At 39.9% G+C, this 22,273-nt stretch overlaps 1 protein-coding gene and 1 pseudogene across 1 annotated transcript; one reads left to right on the top strand and one right to left on the bottom strand.

Annotated features, from left to right (window-relative positions):
• Positions 1-14,057: 14,057 nt before the first annotated feature.
• LOC145470147 (G2/M phase-specific E3 ubiquitin-protein ligase-like) lies at positions 14,058-17,847 on the top strand. The gene is made up of 7 exons (XM_081453986.1): positions 14,058-14,730; positions 14,908-15,052; positions 15,295-15,542; positions 15,994-16,095; positions 16,273-16,595; positions 16,682-16,863; positions 17,010-17,847. Exons 1-7 carry the CDS (start codon positions 14,600-14,602, stop codon positions 17,502-17,504), a joined length of 1,626 nt encoding a protein of 541 aa, XP_081310112.1. The 5' UTR covers positions 14,058-14,599; the 3' UTR covers positions 17,505-17,847.
• Positions 17,848-18,490: 643 nt separating this feature from the next.
• LOC145469991 (uncharacterized) lies at positions 18,491-19,863 on the bottom strand (annotated as a pseudogene).
• Positions 19,864-22,273: the final 2,410 nt, after the last annotated feature.

Below are 22,273 nucleotides of genomic sequence, written 5' to 3'. Positions count from 1 at the left end.
TACTGTTACACTGTTTGCTCCATCTGATATTTCCAGTAGGTGCACAGCACTCAAGTACTACTTGGTCCTCTAAGCAGCTTGGCGAACAAGGAGTACAGGTAGAGGTATCACAACTGCTCGAAAACGAGACTCCTGGTTTGCTGCGGACGCATATTAACATAGCATTTGGTGGTATGCTTGTTCCACACGTGAAAGTTCTTCCCCTGGAGGACATTTTGGACAGTTTTTGCAAGACGAGCCATCTGCATCAGTCACGTTAAACTGTGTTTTGAGACACCCATTTACATCCTGGACAATAAAAAAGAACACCTTCCTTCAGTTTTGTGATTCAAAAATTGGATACTGTATTCTGGGTCCTAGCCAATTAAGAAGTAAACTTATAGTCGTGGACAGGAAATAGTATGAAGTATACATGGAGTGTCATGATATCAAAATAACATGCCCTAAATATTGTTGCGTTGATGGTCTGTGTGTTGAAAATTCTTTACATACAATATTTTTCACTGAGGAAATGATGGGAAGTGAAACATGATAAATGTATAAACTTAGTGCCTTATCACACGTGCATTTCCAGTCAATGGGCGTGAAGGAAACACGTCGAAGACAATGATCGGTAACCTGGCAGAAAAAATGCTTAGTGCTGTCATGACAAATTTACTATTTAGCCAACCCTTGGGAGAAGTTTAATTGAAGTTCAAGATAGGTGGGGAAGGTTCCATCAAAACGTCTTCTGTAGCGGTCTCATATATTTAATATTAATTAATTTAATATATATATATATATATATATTATATATATAAACGTTTGATAAAGCAAGGACGGACAACTTCTGACGGTAAAAAAAGTTAAAAAGTTAAAAATTTAATAGAAAAACGTTTCGGTCTTAGACCTTCATCAGTTACAAGAGAAAAAGGACGAAAACTAAGTTTAAATACGGTTACAGTGTGGGAGATTACGTAACGAAATGAAAAATACAATATTGTGCTATTAATACATCGTGATTAATACAATACAGGAAGAAAATGCAAAACGAGAAATACAATGCTGTACTATAAATTGCGTCATACAGGGTGATAATTAATAGACCAAACGAAAAGAATACAATACTGTGCATAAATTACATTATAGAGCGTGATAATTGCAGAACTAGGTTAAATTCAACCTAAAAACTAAAAGAGTTAAAATAGATAAAACGGACTCTTGCAATGCGGTAAATATAACGGGAAAAATAGTTTGCAAAGATAAGCAGAAGAAACCTACGTTTACGCTGGACAAGGTTAATAACAAAATCCCAAATCGAGGCCTTTGGAGCATTAAAGGGTTGACAAACAACAAAATCCCTGGAGGGGCCCTTAAACAATAAGCTGTAATAAGATCCCAGGCAGGGCCTTTGAGCATACCTAACACCCAAAAAGCTGACAAAATCCAAGGAAGGGCCTTTGAACTGCCTTATGGCGCGAACGCATATTTACACAAGAGAAAGTTAATTATAACAAATTCTGTTTTTGGAGTGAAATTCTTTTCTTTTATTTAAGCCATGGGGAGCCAAAGAGAACAGTTGAGCACTCCAATAAGCCTCTTTCGTAATGAAAAACCTATCGATCTCGTCTGAGTCATTAGGGGCCTGCACCTGATCAATGCATTGGAATTCAAAATCATCCAAGGAGTGTGGGATTTTATTGAAATGTACTGCTACCTCACAAGTGGTTTTGTTTGTGAGCATAGCAGACTTGTGGTTACGAAACCTAACCCGAAAATCGGTGGTAGTTGATCCTATGTACTGTAAACGACATTTCTTGCAGGAAACTAAATAGATCACGTTTTTAGAATCACAAGAAAGCCTTGAATGAATGGTATATTTTCTGCCCGTTTTAAAACTTAGAAATGATTTAGATTCAACAAAGAAATTTCGACAGAGATCGCATCTATTTCTTTCACATTTAAAGCAGCCATTGTTTGGCTGAATTGTTTGTCCCTCATCGGCGGTTTTAAAACGAGATTAGCACCATCTCGTTTTAAAACCGCCGATGAGGGACAAACAGTTCAGCCAAACAATGGCTGCTTTAAATGTGAAAGAAATAGATGCGATCTCTGTCGAAATTTCTTTGTTGAATCTAAATCATTTCTAAGTTTTAAAACGGGCAGAAAATATACCATTCATTCAAGGCTTTCTTGTGATTCTAAAAACGTGATCTATTTAGTTTCCTGCAAGAAATGTCGTTTACAGTACATAGGATCAACTACCACCGATTTTCGGGTTAGGTTTCGTAACCACAAGTCTGCTATGCTCACAAACAAAACCACTTGTGAGGTAGCAGTACATTCCAATAAAATCCCACACTCCTTGGATGATTTTGAATTCCAATGCATTGATCAGGTGCAGGCCCCTAATGACTCAGACGAGATCGATAGGTTTTTCATTACGAAAGAGGCTTATTGGAGTGCTCAACTGTTCTCTTTGGCTCCCCATGGCTTAAATAAAAGAAAAGAATTTCACTCCAAAAACAGAATTTGTTATAATTAACTTTCTCTTGTGTAAATATGCGTTCGCGCCATAAGGCAGTTCAAAGGCCCTTCCTTGGATTTTGTCAGCTTTTTGGGTGTTAGGTATGCTCAAAGGCCCTGCCTGGGATCTTATTACAGCTTATTGTTTAAGGGCCCCTCCAGGGATTTTGTTGTTTGTCAACCCTTTAATGCTCCAAAGGCCTCGATTTGGGATTTTGTTATTAACCTTGTCCAGCGTAAACGTAGGTTTCTTCTGCTTATCTTTGCAAACTATTTTTCCCGTTATATTTACCGCATTGCAAGAGTCCGTTTTATCTATTTTAACTCTTTTAGTTTTTAGGTTGAATTTAACCTAGTTCTGCAATTATCACGCTCTATAATGTAATTTATGCACAGTATTGTATTCTTTTCGTTTGGTCTATTAATTATCACCCTGTATGACGCAATTTATAGTACAGCATTGTATTTCTCGTTTTGCATTTTCTTCCTGTATTGTATTAATCACGATCAGGAGCCATAATCGGGGACGGAGACCGTAAGCGCGCGCCATTTCTAGTATTGGGGTTGTCCCCATGATATGGGACAATAATTCTATTTTTAGAACAAATTGCGCCATCGCCTGCGGCACACGCGCGTACATGCTGCGAGGATTTTTGCGGATGTCGCGCGGGGGAAATGGCGTCCGAAATTCCCGATATTTTTTATGTTTTTGGCCCACAGCTCAACGCGTTTACGTCTGTTGGAATTTTGCCTAAGTATTTTCGTCGTAAGCTGCTCCAGTTTGAGTGAAGTAAGACAGTGTCGAATTTGGGTATGTTCCGCTTTAAGCTTAGATATATATCGCTGACCAAGTTGTGTTCTGACGGATGCTTCTTTTACATGAGCTGCACATTACTCCACTTTAAATTTCACATATGTTAAAGATTAACAGCTTTTCCATTACACAACAAAAAACTAGCTCGATATATTTAGATATAGCAGAGCTTCAGGACCTCATAGTTTCCTAGCTCCTCTTGCCACACGCTTCCGAGGAATTTGCCAGTCTATCGCGACCGAAAAGTAAAACAAAATAATTGCTAGTTTGAGTTTCGCCTGAATTGTAAGCAACGCTTGATGTTTCATTAAGGCCCAATAACTTTACGTCCGTAGATACCGCTCAGTTTTATTCGTGTAAAAATCCAGTAAATTCTCTGTTGTCGATGAATGAGAGCGCCCGCCGATGCGTGTTTTGTACAGTCAATAAACATGACAAATTGTACTTCCGCCGCACTTTCTGAAAGCGTACATCGAACTCAAACAATAACTCTATAGTTTTTAAATATGTTTAAGCTTGATAAATGTTTGAGAACATATTAAAAGCTAAGCTGAAAATATGCGAATAAAGCAGAAATAATCAGCAAAGTTACGATGACGCTTTCTTTAATCAACTTCGAATAACCATTTCGATTTTGTTGATCGAGTTATCAAACTCCTTGTCTATTTCCATTTTCGCAGTGTAAAACTTCACTATGCTTATGTTGAAGAAACATACATGATGTTAGTAGCCTTTTTTGCGTTCGTGAAATTTGTTGCAGCATCTCAGCAGAAAAGATAACGAAAGAAATCTTTGTCAAGATTTGTTGACAATTGAAAACAACGACTCGGACTTGAAAGTGCACGAGCCGCACTATGCAAATGAGCTAATTGTACGCGTCAGACTTTCCTTTCAAAAACTTTTGCAAACTCACCAAACAAGCAGAAACAATAAGAAACCATCAAAACAGGTTTTGGTTATGATTAACCATTGTCCGAGAAACTCACAAATTAACTCGATACCAGAGTAGAGAGTTTTCTTGCTATATTCTTAAGTCAGAACAAACACAAAAACATATGCGTAAGCTTACAACTAGCGCGAGCAGATCTTATTATTCATTCCCAGCGCGAGATTGAAGTCTTGTTTTCGACCCCGAAAAACCCACCTTTTCCGTTGGCTCAGAGCATAAAACTACATATAAGCGCCCTGGTTCTTAGTCCCTGTCTTATTCCCTGCCACCGCTGTGAAAGATACGCAAGAGAATCTCTCAACTCTCACCATTTGATCATGCAACGTGACAACATCCACACGAGAACCCCCGACATGTGCGTGGATCCGCGCGGATATATGACGTCAGGATGGCGCAATTTGTTCTAAAAATAGAAAAATTGTCCCATATCATAGGTGCGCGCGGATCCCAAGACTAACGGTCTCCGTCCCCGATTATGGCTGCTGTCACGATGTATTAATAGCACAATATTGTATTTTTCATTTCGTTACGTAATCTCCCACACTGTAACCGTATTTAAACTTAGTTTTCGTCCTTTTTCTCTTGTAACTGATGAAGGTCTAAGACCGAAACGTTTTTCTATTAAATTTTTAACTTTTTAACTTTTTTTACCGTCAGAAGTTGTCCGTCCTTGCTTTATCAAACGTTTTTAAATTCATTTTTGCGGTGAGGCTTGGACTGTCAATCTTCATTGATCCTCCTGACGCAGTGGCATTCTTTGTTGGCTTGAGGCATTTTATAACCGTTTATATATATATATATATTGTCGGAAGTAGTATGGGAAATGGGGTTACGAGCACATTATACAAAACAACAGCCTTCCCACCATTCCAGAAATCAAAAAATGGCCCGCCATTTGCAAATCGTGAAAACCCTATTTTCAAGCACTTAGAGCATGTCCGCTCGTAAGCAAAAAAATAACCTTCCCAACCCTCCAGAAATCAAAAAATCGCTCACTATTTGAAAATATATATTTGGACCATTTTTCAAAAAAACGGCCTTCCCAACACACGTCTGCATATTCCTTTCACATGTTGTGAGTTGATCTTTGATTGTGGTCCAAGACTCCGGCATTTTTATAAACTTTCAAGTAAAAATTTAGAGTAAACTTTATAATAAATTCTTGTAGAAAAGTTTATATTTGTAATTTTGTCAAAATATGATTGGTCAATGATGACTCATTTCCTTGGGAAAGTCCCGCGGATATGCTTCCCGTCTTAGTGAGAATGACATCTGGTCTTTCTGAGAAATGTCACGCAGTCACGCTGAGAGGTCTGAAACCCAAACCTAAATCTTGTTCGTTTGATGCTTCATTGTGAGTTTATGTTTGACTATATATATACATATATATATATATACCTGCAGTTTTGAAAAAGGGGTCTGTCAATTGTGCTGTGAAGTTATTTTTGTTGGTAAACTTTTCAAACCAGTTTGACTTGATTAATAGTCTTTTGGATTTTCTTGTTTTCATTTTCAATTTGAGTTTGGTTTTTCTAGATGAAGGTAGGGGCTGTAGATCATAAACATGCCACACTGTCAAAATCAAACTGGTTTGTTATAAAGTTGAAGCCAAAGGTAAATTTTGTTAGCAGAACGGGGCTGTTATAATGTACTGATCTTACCTCTCCAAGTCGACGGGCGGGTCAACCCTACATGGGCTCAGACAGTGACTTAATCTGAGTGCAAAAGGACATGTTGTTTTACAGAAAATGCATGACCTTGAAACATAGAGCCATTACAATTGCACTTTTCCTTGAAGTTTTGAAAAACGCATACCTAATTTTACTCCGCGAGCTGTACTGAAATCGATGCCGCAGGTATCGATTTCAGCTTAGCGTAGCACATTATTTTCCGGGGGAGGGCTCCGTTACCGGAAAGTCTGGAGACATCTACAGGAGTGTGGCTAATTGTGGATACCTCTTTGGGGTCCCTGGCCCTTAATCCAGGGGGGTGGGGTCGGTTTGAACTTGTGTCCATAGTCTCAAGTCAGTCTGAGCGCTGGGTATGTACTTAGCTGTCCGACGTGACACAATCCTTAAAGTGCACGGAATTTCCCAAAGCTGAGTGGGTTTATTGCCTTGGCAGAAGGTTCCATTGTTGTCGTGAGGGGGGGGGGAGCTGATATGTGCGGAGTGGTAACTGACCCCCGGGGGGAGGGGGAGATTTCAAGGCACTTTAGTTTGCTGTCATTAAGTTATGCTGGCAAAGAGCTTTTATCTGATATGATGACAGTTAAGCCTGAATTCATCCACAGGTGGCCCAGAGATTCTAGTGTCATTTCCTTTTTGCACTAGGTGAAGTGTGGAGTGCGGAACTTGGTAAGCACTGCTTACATGACTCTATTAGGCACCAGCTGTTATTGGGCTGTTCGGACCTGGTTTTCAAAACATCAGGTATATATCGTCAATGTATCAGTGGCTAGAGCAGAAATTGCTTGTAATAAGCTCTTGATCGATTACCGAGAGGCTGTTTCGCATGCTAAAATATGACCTTTTAATGAAAAAAGAGGAAAAACCAGAGTGATGATAGGTTGCAGAGGCATGAGTTTTACACTGAAAAGAATCGGTGAATTTTGACAAGATAGAGCAGAAACTGCTGGTAATGAGCTCTTAATTGATTACCGAGATGCTGTTTTGCAGGGCAAAATATGACCTTTTAGTGAAAAAAGAGGCAAAGCCAGGATGAAAATAGGTTGCACAGGCATGACTTTCACACTGAAAAGAGTTGGTGAATTTCCACAAGAGATAATTATCGTCAATGTATCAGTGGCTAGAGCAGAAATTGCTTGTAATAAGCTCTTGATCGATAACCGAAAGGTTGTTTTGCATGGTAAAATATGAGATTTCAATAAAAAAGAGGAATATTTAAGATTATGGCAAGACTTGGCTAAGTGTAGATTAATAGTAGTGTTTATGAGAAATATTGGAGTATTTTTGGCCTTTTCGTTGTGCTAGCTAGTGCTATAAGCCATTTATTAGTCGTTATTATTGACATTGCTTCTGTTCTGTCCCTTATTGTAGACATGGATGTGTTTCCAGAGTTTTTTGGATAATAATGCCATACTTTGTTTGCTTTGGAATGTTTTAGGTATGAAAATTAATTTTTGTTTTCTGTACATTGTGGTATTTCTTTTTTGTTGCTTTTGCTGCAGTGTCACTGAAAACATTATTTTTCTGCTGTAATAGTATTTTTAATATTCTTATAACGATAAGCCATGTATATATATATTTAGTATCACCCAACTAGTGGGCTAATGCAAATCCTGCATTTTGATTGGCTACGCTACTAGGGGACTATTAGTAATAGTCCTCGAGTAGCGAAATTGGCGCCATCGAGCGTGACGTTTTCTTTCGTTTTATTCCCAAATAAATATTTCTTCAACTTGCATTTGCTAACTTTATTATTACCTTTTCTGTCCGACTAGTTGGGTGATACTAAAACAATTAGACCCTTCGCCCTCAAGGGCCACGGGTCAATAGCCCATGAGGCGAAGCTTGCGGGCTACGGGTCTAATTGTTAAATAGAACAGAGGAACAGCTACTCCTTAAATCGGGTAATATTGATGTTAGGACCACAGAAACGACTAACCTCTTGGGGGTTGTAATTGACAGTAAGCTAAAATTTGACGATCTTGTGTCGAGTATTTGCCTTACTTAAGTGAGTGCTCAAATAAACGCCCTTAATAGACTGAAAAACATTTTACCACTTAAAACCAAGGAATCGTTATATCGTTCGTTCATACTACCAAATTTTTATTACTGCCACCAAGTTTGGCACCATTGCGGGAAAAGAAACACTACAAAAATCGAAAAAGTCAACGGAAGGGCGTTGAGATATGTCTATAATGATAAACATGCATCCTATCAGCATCTCTTGGACAGGATAAGACTACCCTCCATGGAATCTCGAAGAATTCAAGACATGTTATTGACAATACATAATAGCATATCGAACAAAGCACCACGGGCAATTAGGAACCTTATTAATTTACGCTCATTTAAGTACAATCTCAGGCGCCAAGAATATGTTTTATCTTTACCTAAAGTTAACACTACCATATATGGACTCAAGTCATTGAGATATTTTGGAGCCAAGATATGGAATGAACTATCAAATGACATTAGAATTAAAGTAGGCACCAATGAAATAGTGAACAGAATTAGATCGCTAAATTTCGGGGATTAGTAAATTTGTGACATTAGTTTTAATAGTATTTTGACTGCGGCGGTAATATTGTAATAATAGTTTTGAATAGTTTTAATCAGTATTTAATTTGTGATTTTCACCTGATGAATTGTGATATTATCGTTGTTTAGTTGTTAGGTTCTCATTAGTTATTAGATGGAACACCTGTAAACTAGCTCTCAAGCTAAGCGTATATCCACGTTAAATAAACCATTCATTCATTCATTCATTCATTCATTCATTCATTCATATCCTGCATACCAGGTGTAAACGGGGAGGGAATAAGGGGTATCCTTTCCCACGCAACGCTTATGCAGCGCTTTCTCTATTGTCACTTGTATTTTCTTGGTATATATACCAAGTGAATACAAGTGGGATATTCCAATGTATACCAAGAGAAAGCGTTACATAGCTAGTTTATATTTCACCCCCAAGTTAATTTAGAGGGCTAGGAAGTCAAATCAGCCAATCAGATTGCTTTATTGCTGGCACAATATTCTTTAAATATTGGACCGGGCAGTGTCCAGGATGATCCCGCACGATCACTGTTAAAGATTTTTGTTAGTGTTAATGGCGTTTCTGAAAGAACTTGCTTTGATCACACGAGACACTCCTTTTATTTTGTTTCCAACTCTCTTTCCCTTCTGTTTTGTTTAACATCAGGCGCGAGTATGCGACTAGTCGGCTTCCGGTCAGAATTGCGCGTTTGAAGTTTGCAATGTCTCCCCAGTTTGTGATCGTGGCATTTTTCTGAACATTTTCAGTTGCGTAATAAATCCCCTCTTAACCAAGCTTGCAATTCTTGTTGACTAATTACTCGTAAGTAATTTATGGACGTCCGGCCATTACCCCCTGGGCATTCTGGATAAAAGTCAAAGTAAATTTATGGCCACACATTGTTTAAAGAGTTGCGGTTTGTTTGACAGTATCACATCTGATAACGTCTCAGATGTTGAGTCTTGTCAGTGTGCTCGTATACGACATATCCAGTCATAAAAAGAGCCCTTACCCGTTTTTCACCGAGATCCGATCGGTTTTGTAATAAATTTCAAACATTTTCAGTTTCTGGTTATGTTTGGGAAAAAACTTAACAATACAACAATCTACGTTTTTTTTTTGTTCCTGTTTATTTTGTGAGCTCCGATAAACCGTCCTCATCCGAGCTATCTCACTACATTCAATACACTTTTTCAGCTAGAACTGTGACTTCATATCTCAAGGACCCAAATCTGACCTCACTTTCTCGAAGGTGTAGGCTCCGACGAGTTATCAGGTCACGAATTTCGTCGTCTTGCTTGCTAGATCGATTGGTCAACGATCGTAGGTTGTCAAGCCTGTTCTTACATTTGTCACACTCTTGACAAGTATCAACCCTAAACTTTCTAAAACTTAGAACGTCTTTCAGTTCCCTGTTAAATATATTTCTAAAAGTTGAAAAAATAATTACAGGTCCACTAGTTTTGTTTTTTAAGCTGGTTGTCGTTAAATTAGGGTGTTCACGGACGAATTCAGACCACATCTGGCGCATCGAAATGTTAGAATCAAAATATTTCTTGCACCCACTTCTTGCTCTCCGAAAGTGTGATTCTGTAGCCTCGTAAGATAATATGAAGTCCATGACAGCATCTCTCGCCTCGGGTAGAAGTTTCCGAGGAGTCTTCTGTCCCCTTTTGTCTGGTTCTATGAACAACCCGTCTTGGTCGATCTTTTTAAGCAAAACTTCAATTTTGCTCTTAGAAATTTCGTATACTTTCCGGAACGCAGTCTTGCAAACTTTTCCGAGCGATGGTACATGATACGAAATTTTCCGTACGCCACTGAATGTCAGTTTCAATTCCATGAGCTTTGACAAAAGGTAGTTCTGTTCATTATAACATTTCTGGTATAGCAAGTTTCTTTGCTGTCGTGCAATGCTTCTAATATTGTATAAGCCTTCTTTTAAGAGACAACCACTGTCGCAGCATGTGAATTCCAACTGGTACAAGTCTTTAAAAGCTCCATTTTTACGTCTTGTCCACGCTTTTTTCTTTGGCAGGTAGACCCTTCTTAACTTGTTAGAGTTCAATTTTCTTCTCCCTCTTTCCACTGAACTTGCAACGGGATGACCTTCCTTAAAATGTTGCCATGGTTTTGCCGCATCAAATTTGTACACAAGTAGGTGGAAATCAATATCATCTGTGCCTCTGCGCTCTGCATTTACTTGATGAGTAGGACGCAACATGTTACAAATCAATCTATAGGCACTCTAAGGTCTGTCTAAGCACACAAGTCAGGTATATGATTGAGTTAATCTCTATACCCGACCGAACGGACTTTACGTCGACAAAAGCTACTGAAGTTACGTTTACGCCCGAAGTTATTACGCGCGCACTGTCGCGCGCGCGCTCTTACAGATATGCGTTTTCTATGGCGTAGCTAGGGCTTTCCACAAGTTGTTCAAGATTTCCCAAAAAGTTTCCCGCAATTTCTATAAATGTTTCTCAAAGTTGCTCCAAAGAAATCAAAAAGAAAATTTTGTTGCTCTCTTCCTTTATTTGGTCTGATGTAAAAGTACATGAAAGTAAGATTTCAAAGCATTTTTCTGCAATTTTGCGGCGTAACCAGCGTTGCTAAATAGCTTTGCCCTTTGTCCTCTAAGCACACAAGTCGGGTATATGGTTGAGCTAATCTCTATATCCGACCGAGCGGACTTACCGTCGACAAAAGCTACTAAAGTTTATGCTCGAAGTTATTACGTGCGCAACGTCGCGTGCGGGCCAACAAGATAAACAACAAGCCAACAAGATAAATAATAAATCCTGCCTGAAATATGTTACCGAGGGTGTTAACTCTCCAAATGGATTACCATAAGTGCTTACGGACACCAAAAGTTTCTTCTCAGGATGGCTTTTACGCGAGGAAGCTACGGACTAACCTTTTCGGGATCTATTGTGCCAACGAGGACATCATTCATTGTTTCTTCTGTGATGAATCTATTGGAGGAAGCGGTCCAAACGAGGTAATATCTCTGCTGAACTATCTTCTGAAAAGCCTTCAGGAAAAATACGGTAAATTCCATCACCTTATACTGTGGGCAGATAACTCGCCGGCTCAGTTTAAAGAATCCTACTTATTTTTTTACCTAGACCGTATTGTTAGAAAGGGAGAGTTTCTAAGAGTAGACCTTAAATTCCTACTGGAGAGACACTCATTTTCAATTTGTGACAGACGGTTTGGCTGTATTCAGCAATTCTTTAACACCAAAGAAAAAATTGAAACTCCACAGGAGTGGGAAACGACACTACGAAACAGCCGCTTAAATAACGTTAAAAGTTACTGGGTGAATTTGGATTGGATTATGAACTATAAAAGCTTTCTAATAATGAAGTACGTTGCTAGAAGCGAGGACATTGAACGCGAGAAATTCGAAGTAAGGAAGATCGCGTTTATCAATTTTGGTTCTGGAGAAATAACCGATCAGGATGAGAACTTACAACTAAGCTGGCACCCGGAAACCCCATTTATAAGGTTTACAATGGATACGAAAGAAAAGCCGAGAATTGTCTCGTTTCTGAGGAAAACGCAAGGCGTGGAATTGAATGCGGCTGAACATTTGGTTCCAGTGAGACTAGAAAAGAAACCCATTCGCGATGATGTTAAGTAAGACTGTATAAAGCTAGCTCAGAAATATTTATCTGAAACTGCAAAACGTTTCTACGCCTCATTACCAGCAAGCTCTGATCAAGACATGGATGACGATGACGACTGAAACATTTACCCCAGAAGAATGAAGTTAGTGTTAGTATAGATAATCGTATGAATGGGAGTGCATTCATACGATTTACACTACTCCTTATATTTGAAAATTCTCTCAAAATTGCACAAGCCTTTAGGCGAGTGCGATTTGAAAGAATTTTCCAATATCAGGAGTAGTGTAAGTCCTTAATTGCTTAAGCTCTCATACAATTACTTATTTATTATATGACTGAGAAAATTGCGAACGCCCGCGCGTTGATTTGTACTGCAGTGCAAATTAAGAATTAACGACAAATTAGCCTGCTCTTTATGGGGCGCCGTTTGTAAAAAAATTATTTAGTTTAATTTTATCATTTGTTTTCGTTATTTACTAAATAAAGTTTTGTGATATGAAATCATGTATTTATGATTTGATATAATAAATTACTATTTTAAATCATGGGTTTATGATTTGATATAATAAATCCTGATTTCAAATCATGTGTTCATGGTTTGATATAATAAATCCTGGTTTCATATCATGCGTCTATGATTTGAAATCACGACTTCATGATTTAAATTAAACTTTCACATTTGATATCAGTGAAATCATGATTTAACTTAATAAGTATGATTTAACTTAATACATAATCCGCGCGAGCGAGGACATGTGACAAGTCACATGATCATCTATTGCGCGGGAAAACACAAACATGTCGGATGAACTTTCAAGGTCAATAGCTTCTGCCGTATCCCAGGCAGTTCAAAGGGCCGTCGATGAGGCTCTATCGCGTCTTCCAAGTCAGGCAGTCACTTCAACAAGTTCAAGCTCCACCTCAAGCTCGACCTCGATCTCCACATCGAGCTCAAATTCAAATTCTCAAGAGGTACGTACATGTGCTGGCCGGCAAACAGTCATTGTGTTCCTCTGAAATCTAGTGTGTTATTTAATACTGAATATTTAGCCATTTTCAATTTTCCTGACTTACTGTATTTTTTGATGCTGGTTCCTGTGATTTGCATGTTGTTCCAGCAGCTCTATAAAAGCTGCGTTTTGAACGGAAATCCCCCGTCTTTTACACATTGTATTTTCTCACTGTTGCGTGACTTTGTTGATAGTCGCCAGGTTATCGCTCTTCGACGAGTTGAAACGAAACCTCACAGCAACCATCGATGATATTAGGTTACTCTTAAAGAAACTGTCTCTTGCTGTTTTGAATTACGTCACACATAAGTGAACAAAGGTTTTATTGCATGTTTAAAAAGGCGAATGACATTTTGGTTGTTCATCTGTAGAATTAGTCTCCTCCGCAGCCGTTTTTTGGGATGTCACGCAACGCTCCCCCCAAAGAAACGGCTGCTCACATCCGAACAACATTCCTTTCACGAAATTAACCAATCACCGCTTCCGTTACATTTTCAAGAACGTTTTCGCGCCAAATTCGCCCTTTGAAACTTGTCCAATCAGGGAATGTTTTTTATCGTTGTATCCCGTCGTGGGAGATGTCACAAATAAACATACAGATTTCCGGCTTTTGTTTAGGGACGCCGAAAAATACCGGCGACGCTTGAACGAGCTTTCTATGAAGCTGAAGACTCTTCAAAGTTCAAGTTAATTATTAGAAACTTTCAACTCAAAAAATTACTGTCGAGAAGGAAGATATCTATTTTAACTTAATAAAGGAACCAGGAAATCAAGTAGCTTCGCTCGATTTGTTGACATCGAGTTCTGAATGCCGCTCTTTCCGGCCTGATTACAATCTGTAGGAAGCGTTTGGCCCTTGATTGACGCTTACAATTTGACATTTCGAGAAAATATATATCGTCTCATTCATAGCTGAACGTAGCGATGAGCACATGAAGCACTTGTACTTAGGACTTTCATTTACAATTTTTTTCGTCCGTCATGATCGTAACCTGCGAACACCGCCTATTTTTGGCGACGTGCGGCGTGAAACAAAAGCCAGAAATTCCTCGCGTGTTCGCACCGTAGACCTTCCGCGCGAAAGCTTACGTCATTCACACTTTGCTATTATGTGATTGGTCTGTTCAACGGAGCGCAAACAAACCACAAACACAAAAGGAAAAGAATGTGGCTCGGATGTGAGCAGCCGTTTCTTTGGGGGGAGCGTTGCGTGACATCCCAAAAAACGGCCGCGGAGGAGACTACTGTAGAATGGGAGGACTACAGCATTGGAGAGGCGACCTCCACTACCGACCGTTTTTTGTGGCGCGCCAGGATGTCTGCCGCCGCCAACTAAACGAAAAAAAAGAGTAATACACCGAGGCCAGTGAAAATTTATAACAAGGACATCATCTGCCTTCCTCATGAACTGGGCGACAATGTCCTCATTCCGATTCCTCGCGGAGAGAAAAGGTCGAAACTAGCGGAAATGGGCCTTATTGAGAAAATAGCATTACACTCTGTATGGCAAGCTGCACAAGTAGAGGCAGAAGTCAGCAGCGTTTTCGCCTCTGCGTTTGGCCTGTCTCAGGGCGAAGTATTGCCTTATATCTATTTGAGGTACCACACTCACTGGGTTTTGTGTAGCCTGCGAAAGTAGACGGATTTACTGTGGTTGTGTGAAACAACGACCGGGAATCCGTCTGCGTTCGCAGACTAGGTTTGGTGTTGTTAACAACTGTCAGATGTGTGTCTAATTGACTGATGGCTTTGTTCACCGTTTTTCTTTTCCCTCAGTACTATGGCAGGAACCAAAAAGTTAACAGTCCCACAAACGTCGAGTTCTTTTCAATGGAACGCTCCCGAGGTTGTCTCTCTGTGCTCACAGAGATCTCTATACATAATGGCAAAGAGACTTCCATTGATGTGGCCAGGTGAAAATGTAGGTTACTATTCTTACTTCTTTCTTCTTTGACTCCACCCGGAAACAAATTGTATTGTGTTTTTGAGCATGGCGATTTTAGGTAAAAGAGTTTCAGTAATGTTCCTGTCATACTTGACACAAAACCCAAAAATAAATAGAAAAGAAGGCAGTAAACACTCTCTTGTACTAAGTAGTATACCTGGAATGTCCATATCAAACACTATGGTTTCTTACCACGTTTCTCCTTTTCTCAACTTTAGGATGACCCATACCAGCTTACCATATACGACAGTATGCCTGATTTGCCATCTCAGTTGGAAATTTCAGATACCACAAGTACACGGGACACTTCCGGTACCACAAGCACAGCAAGCCCTGCGAGCACTTCAAGTTCTATGAGCACGATAAGTGATGCACGTACTGAAAGTACTTTAGACAAAACAAGTACCACAGGAGGCGGAAGCACTACAAGCACTACAACAAGTCAAAGTGAGCCGGGTTCTTACAGGTAAATATATCATTTTCAAACACGCGCAAATGCGTAGGATTATTGCACAATTATTTCTGGGTTTCGTATTTGCCCATGAGAGAAAACCAATCAAACCTGAGATTAATTAGTCTCCTCCACAGCCGTTATTACGGTCGTCACGCAACGCTTCTCCCCCTTCCTCTGTTTGAATGTTTTTTTTTTTCAAGGAAAAATACACCGAAATAATTCTATTGTTCAACCTTTTCTGACTGGCACGGAAAGTGGTTCTTCATTCAAACATTACAAAATTGAAACAGCGTTCGATCTCTGTACAATTAGCGAATGGGTATCATCGAAGTTCTTTGCCGCCACTCACAATTGGGCATCGATCTATTTTCGACACTCCTAGGTAGTTAAGCGACGATAAAACGAGGTAGTTTTTTGTGCGCCTATCGATTTACTTTGGTAAATGTTGCTTGTGTTAACGCAGCTCTTATGTCACACTACTGAACGACGACCCTTTTCCAAACCTCAGTGACGAGGAAGAGGAGTACCAACGGGACGTACTGCTTGCACTGGAGCTCAGCGCAAGGTAATTCTCTTAACATACGGACCATGTCGTTATTATGGAGACTGAGGTCCGTGATTATATTACATTTGATATTTTGACTACAAATGGCTATTATGTATGCCTGGTGATTTTTTTCATGTTGATTATTTTCGTGATTAATGTGATAATTATCACGGCTGGTCTTTCAATACGTCACAGAGACAGCAGTCCTGGACGAGACCTGGAGGAAATACTGCAGGAGTTAAGAACAGCTCGAGTCAATAATGAGGGGAGAACCATAGTCAATGTTAGGCACGGTCACATCTGGGAAGATTCCTGCCGATGTTTGCAGAGGAAACGTTTCAGTCCAGGCGCAATCATTTCCGTCTGTTTCGCGGACGATTTTGGGAACAGCGAAGGTGCCGTTGACATCAGTGGACCTCGCAGGGAATTTCATCGTTTGCTGGTAAAGGCCGCGAATGAACATTCAGGGATTTTTGGTGGACCAGCAGATAGACGCGTTCTCGTGCCCAACTCAAACGGTAAATCACAACGTACAAGTAGTTCTACTACTTTGGCTTTATATGCATGTATTGCGTGAAGGTAACTAATTAACCCATTTTTCTAGCAAGGGAAAAGGGACACTATCGCCTTGTGGGTGTAATTTTGGCCTGGTCACTTGTACACGGAGGCCCCGGTGGCAGCTTCCTGAGCCCAACTCTGTACCACGCCATAGCACACGGTGTCGACTTCACTAAGGCAGACGTCAACGACATCCATGACGATCGGTTGTCGGACTCCCTGTCAAAGGTAAACTAATGCTGTACAACTACAATATCGAACTGTCTCCGCAAAGCACCACTTGTGACACTTAATCGGCACTCTTTGAAGCAAAGGATCACTATTACTCTTGAAATTATGATTAAGTAACAGCTTTGGTTCTATTCACTTTTTAGATAGCAACCGCAAACGACATAGAAGAGCTCAACGCAGTTTTACAGGATGTCCATGTTCAGGAAATTTTGCTTGCGCTAGGGTCCAAGACACAAGCAACAAACACCGGTGAAAAGGACCACTTCGTAAAAATAATTTCTCGCCACGTCCTTTTGGATAGTTCGCGATACCTTTTGGAAGAACTGATAAATGGTTTGTGCGCATTGGGGGTATACGAAAAAATAAAAGAAAATCCCAAAGAATTCGCAAAGTGCCTGTGTCGCTCCGACAAACTCCTAACGGCGGCTATGGTGGACGCCTTGTTCCACATCGAATATGCCGAACCAAGGTCAAACCGTTACGTAGCCCAGCAGAGGGCAATTGTGTACTGGAGAGATTATCTCCAAGACTGTGAAGGTAAGTTACCATACAATATAGTAAATTGCTTGCAACGTTGCAATGCACCTAAATTAAATTATTACTACAAATTATGCATTCTTTCTCCTTACTTAGCCTAAGTAAAGAGATATGTTTGCAGTTACACTAGTGAGCACTAGTTCGCTCTCGTTCCGTTGAACGTTGAGACCATAATGGTCTAAATTTATATCCGTCTTCAGACCAAAACGGTTCAAAAGCCCATACCCTTTGGGGCGACACATACCTAAAAGACTTACACAGGGGAATACCCAGCCCCGGAAAAGTTGTTTCCTTGACAATTTCCCCATTCTGTTATTAACGAACAATATACAATCCCTTCTAATGAATCACTTTCCTGCAGCTAACGACGCGGAAGCTTCCATCGAAGAAGTGCTGGTATTCGTGACTGGGGCAAGCAGACCACCACCACTGGGATTTGATCAACCCACCACCATAACGTTCTTAGATGATGAGCCCTTTGCAATGGCCAATACGTGCGCCAATACTATTAGGATTCCTGTCTGCTATTCAGAGTATGAAGAATTCAAACGAAAGATGGATTTTGCGATTAAAAATTCCCCATGCTTTGGATACGCTTGAACAGTACACTTTGGTTATATTATTTTTATTAATCAACAAGAAATGTGCGCGTTTAAATTTGAAATAATATTTTGATATACGTAATAATTGCAGTTAATTGTTGTATCACTGTTATGAATTTACTATGTTGAGTTCATTCTTGTGACAAGTGTCAGTTTTGCGGAGCTGTTTTTACGGCACCTGAAATTAAGCTTTATTATAGAAAATTGCCGCTTTTTAATGCTATTGAGCCCAGAGGGCTGTGAGGGGGAGGGAGGGAGGGACGCGAATTCTTTAACTAGGGACATTAGACATAACCATTAATAGGGGACACTTTTTCCCCTCTCCCACCCCCTGCTAAGTCTCAGAAACACTTGCCCTTGATGGCGTTCGGTTTGCAGTTGGTTTTAAAGCTTCAGTTATAGTGAAGTTAATGTTACGAGCTTTGACTAATGGTCACCTCGGGTTTGCTCTGTCACAACCCAGAATAAAAATGCACAGTAAAATAAATTGTTATCTAAATCACGTTTAGTCATTGCTGTCTTGTTGTTGCATCATTTCTCCCACCATTTGCACAGCACAGCGGTATAGTTCTTTGCCGCTGGCCGAGGAGAGAGGGTCCACATTACGCTGCAGTCGAAGGTAAGAACCGTTGCTAAGAGGATTACTTGTATCAGGAACTTGCACGTGTGGAAGAGTTTGACTTGACATCAAATCTCGGACGTCCATACCACGCCAAGCATCGTCAGAAGACCTGCCTCCTCTGAAGGCAGTAAGATGGAGATTTAACCAAAACAACTGAGCCGGAGAATTGTTCCTCTCTGTTGACACGGCATGATTGTTATGAGCATCAGTGAATTCTGTCAGTCTCCTGTTTATTCTTGGCAGGTATATGTACTGTAGACAAAACATGTCTGTCTCGTTTAAAGGATCCAAAATTCCCTCCCTCTCTAGGTCATAAAATTCTTGTTTGAATCCATTAAACACTTGCTCGTTAACAGCTCGATTGTGGCGCTCGATGCGCTGGTTATGTACGGAGCTGCCGACGACAAGGGGTCTGGCTTCTTCGCCCCAGGCATTTACCATGTCGTTCCAGACAGCGACATTTCCCCCCCTCCCCCCCCATGATCCGTTCTGACTCTGAACGGACGTCCGTATTGTCGTATTGCATCTTGGTATAGAGATAGCACGGTTGCAGCCCTGTTATTTGCTGAACAGCGGGAAAAAACAATGAGGCGACTGAAGCCGTCGACGGCATGATGGAGAACCATTCGCCACCTAATTAGCTTATGATTACCGTCTATGTGCCATAAATAATTTGGGCATGGAACCGAATAGACACGTCGACGAATGGGTGGTCTTCGTCTTGCCTCTGCACCCATGGGATCACTCTGATGTATAGCTGTACATGCAAACCCTGCGCTCGTAAATGACCCTGTAGCATCACTTCACCAGCGCGTGGATTCTCTTTAACGGACGCCACTATCTCCTCCAGTCGAGAATCCGATAAATCGGTAAATTTTCTATACTCTATGCCGTAATCCCGAATTGCTTTGTAAACGAATGGCCGCGATACCTCAAAAAAACTTGCCACTCCCGAAATGGGGACTTTCAACATCAGAAGAGTCTCCAAGAGTTCCTTGGATATTGTCTTTTGTGGCCTACCAGCTCTTCTCTGATGGCTGTAATAAAAGATTACAAAAAGCACACTTAGAGCGCTGAAAGCGTTCACTGGGTGAGAACCGAAATCGGTATCCATAGTTACTCAGTAGATACCTCTTGTTACGTAATTTCTTCAAAGTGGAGTCCAGCAGTGTCCAATTTCATACTTACATTTTTATATCGTATACATGTACATTAAACAGTGTTATTAATGAAAGATATTTCACCTGGTGCCTTCATTTAACGAATGAGGTTGCTCTCCATGACTAGCCGTTGACACAGAACAAGGTACCATGTCCTGAAACGGTGGTAAACAATTGTTACTGATCTACCTTGTAAGCTTTCCCCATATAAATAAACACTAAATAAAGTGAAACCGGAAGTTCGATATGACAAGCTAAGGTTTCGTTTCAGGTGGTTGAAGCGACTATCAACAAAGTCACGCAACGGTGAGAAAATACAATGTGTAAAAGACGGGGGATTTCTGTTCAAAACGCAACTTTTATAGAGCTGCTGGAACAACATGCAAATCACAGGAACCAGCATCAAAAAATACAGTAAGTCAGGAAAATTGAAAATGGCTAAATATTCAGTATTAAATAACACACTAGATTTCAGAGGAACACAATGACTGTTTGCCGGCCAGCACATGTACGTACCTCTTGAGAATTTGAATTTGAGCTCGATGTGGAGATCGAGGTCGAGCTTGAGGTGGAGCTTGAACTTGTTGAAGTGACTGCCTGACTTGGAAGACGCGATAGAGCCTCATCGACGGCCCTTTGAACTGCCTGGGATACGGCAGAAGCTATTGACCTTGAAAGTTCATCCGACATGTTTGTGTTTTCCCGCGCAATAGATGATCATGTGACTTGTCACATGTCCTCGCTCGCGCGGATTATGTATTAAGTTAAATCATACTTATTAAGTTAAATCATGATTTCACTGATATCAAATGTGAAAGTTTAATTTAAATCATGAAGTCGTGATTTCAAATCATAGACGCATGATATGAAACCAGGATTTATTATATCAAACCATGAACACATGATTTGAAATCAGGATTTATTATATCAAATCATAAACCCATGATTTAAAATAGTAATTTATTATATCAAATCATAAATACATGTTTTCATATCACAAAACTTTATTTAGTAAATAACGAAAACGAATGATAAAATTAAGCTAAATAATTTTTTTACAAACGGCGCCCCATAGCTCTTAGCCAATCACAATGAAGTAATTTTCTTGGTCGTATAATGTCCGTAGGGTGCTAACTTAGAAATTCAGATCCAAAGAAAAGAAGTATCATTCCAACTTGTGAGTTTTAAATTCAACTTTTACCACACTACCAGCGAAACCAAACACAATTGGATTGCATATCACACTTAAAGTGACAAAAGCTTTCACGGTAATGGCGGGTAAAAAATTGCGTTTTTGGTTATTGCTTATTGAAGATGATTTCCAATTGAATTCCATTTTTTTAGAAGGATTTATTATTTATCTATAATGTTGACACCTTCAGTACTGTTTCTTCCTTTCGTTGGGTTAAATTTGAGCGGTTTTCGCGATTGCCTACGATTCTGAGTACCCGTTTGTTAATAAGGACTGCCATTTGTTGAAATTTTCTAAAATATCTAGTTAGCTATAAACAATGACGACTTTTTTTATAACAAATGGATAATATTTCAGACTCGCGAAATTTACCCACTCGATTCCACTTTCGAGTAAATAGGACCCGGCGAAATAAGTAACAATAATAGGTATTTAGCCTCTGTGTCAATCTCGTTCCCAGAGTCTTGGTCATCCCCTTGACCAGCGATCGGAAATGAGAGCCCTGGGAGCAACCATTTCAGGCCTGCGCCATAGATGCAGACTGCGCAGTAAAAAAGGATGGGCAGAATTCGGTTATTTCAAAATGGTTGCTTCCAGAGCTCTCGTTTTCCGACCGCTGGTCGAGGGGAACGAAGACTTTGGGAACGAGATTGCCTCTGTGTCAAAAGTTTTGAGACAAGAGAAACATAACTCTTGCTCACGAATAACTCATGTTGGGTTAGTGGTTTTAGCTGGCCCACTGCAGGCCATGATCAGTCAGAAAAAAATCAGTCAAGCCAAATGCAAGGTTTATTATCACGTGTATTTTAATAAAAAAAAAATCTACTAATTAGTTTAACTCTTTTCCTGACTGCGCTCTGTTCACCATTATCTATATGAAACAGTATATATAACAGTATACAACTATATAACAGTAACTTCGTTTTTGCTATTAGTAGGTGGCTAAGTATTTAAATAATTCGTAAGAAATTGAAAGGGATGCAGTTCAGGATGAGAGGCATTACATCAGAATCCGGAAAATGCGTTTGTACACTTGCTAATTAGTTAGACGCAATGAAACGTTTCCATATAAACGTGTATAAAGTTACACTTTGTTTGAAGGGGGTGGGGACAATTTTTACTCACGAAAATTAAGGCATGAACCAGGCCTATAAATTACGGTCTAGAGAAGGGTCACAAATTAGTCCAATACTCTGGTTCAAGTCATACCCTAAGATTCTTTAGTAGAATTCTACTACTATACTAATGAAAATGCTGTAATCTGATTGGCTGAGCCACTGCACACTATCATGCA

Source organism: Orbicella franksi, chromosome 15 (assembly GCF_964199315.1).
Source record: "Orbicella franksi chromosome 15, jaOrbFran1.1, whole genome shotgun sequence".
In the NCBI taxonomy this organism is placed as follows: domain Eukaryota; kingdom Metazoa; phylum Cnidaria; class Anthozoa; order Scleractinia; family Merulinidae; genus Orbicella; species Orbicella franksi.
This window is presented reverse-complemented; position numbering and strand designations above follow the sequence as displayed.

Bases quoted from the DNA above. Each gene is read 5' to 3' on its own strand.
- LOC145470147 (XM_081453986.1), top strand. From the start codon at position 14,600: ATGGGCCTTATTGAGAAAATAGCATTACACTCTGTATGGCAAGCTGCA. The intron at 15,053-15,294 runs GTAGGTTACTAT...TCTCAACTTTAG, and splicing joins TGATGTGGCCAGGTGAAAAT to GATGACCCATACCAGCTTAC. The intron at 16,864-17,009 runs GTAAACTAATGC...TTCACTTTTTAG, and splicing joins TGTCGGACTCCCTGTCAAAG to ATAGCAACCGCAAACGACAT.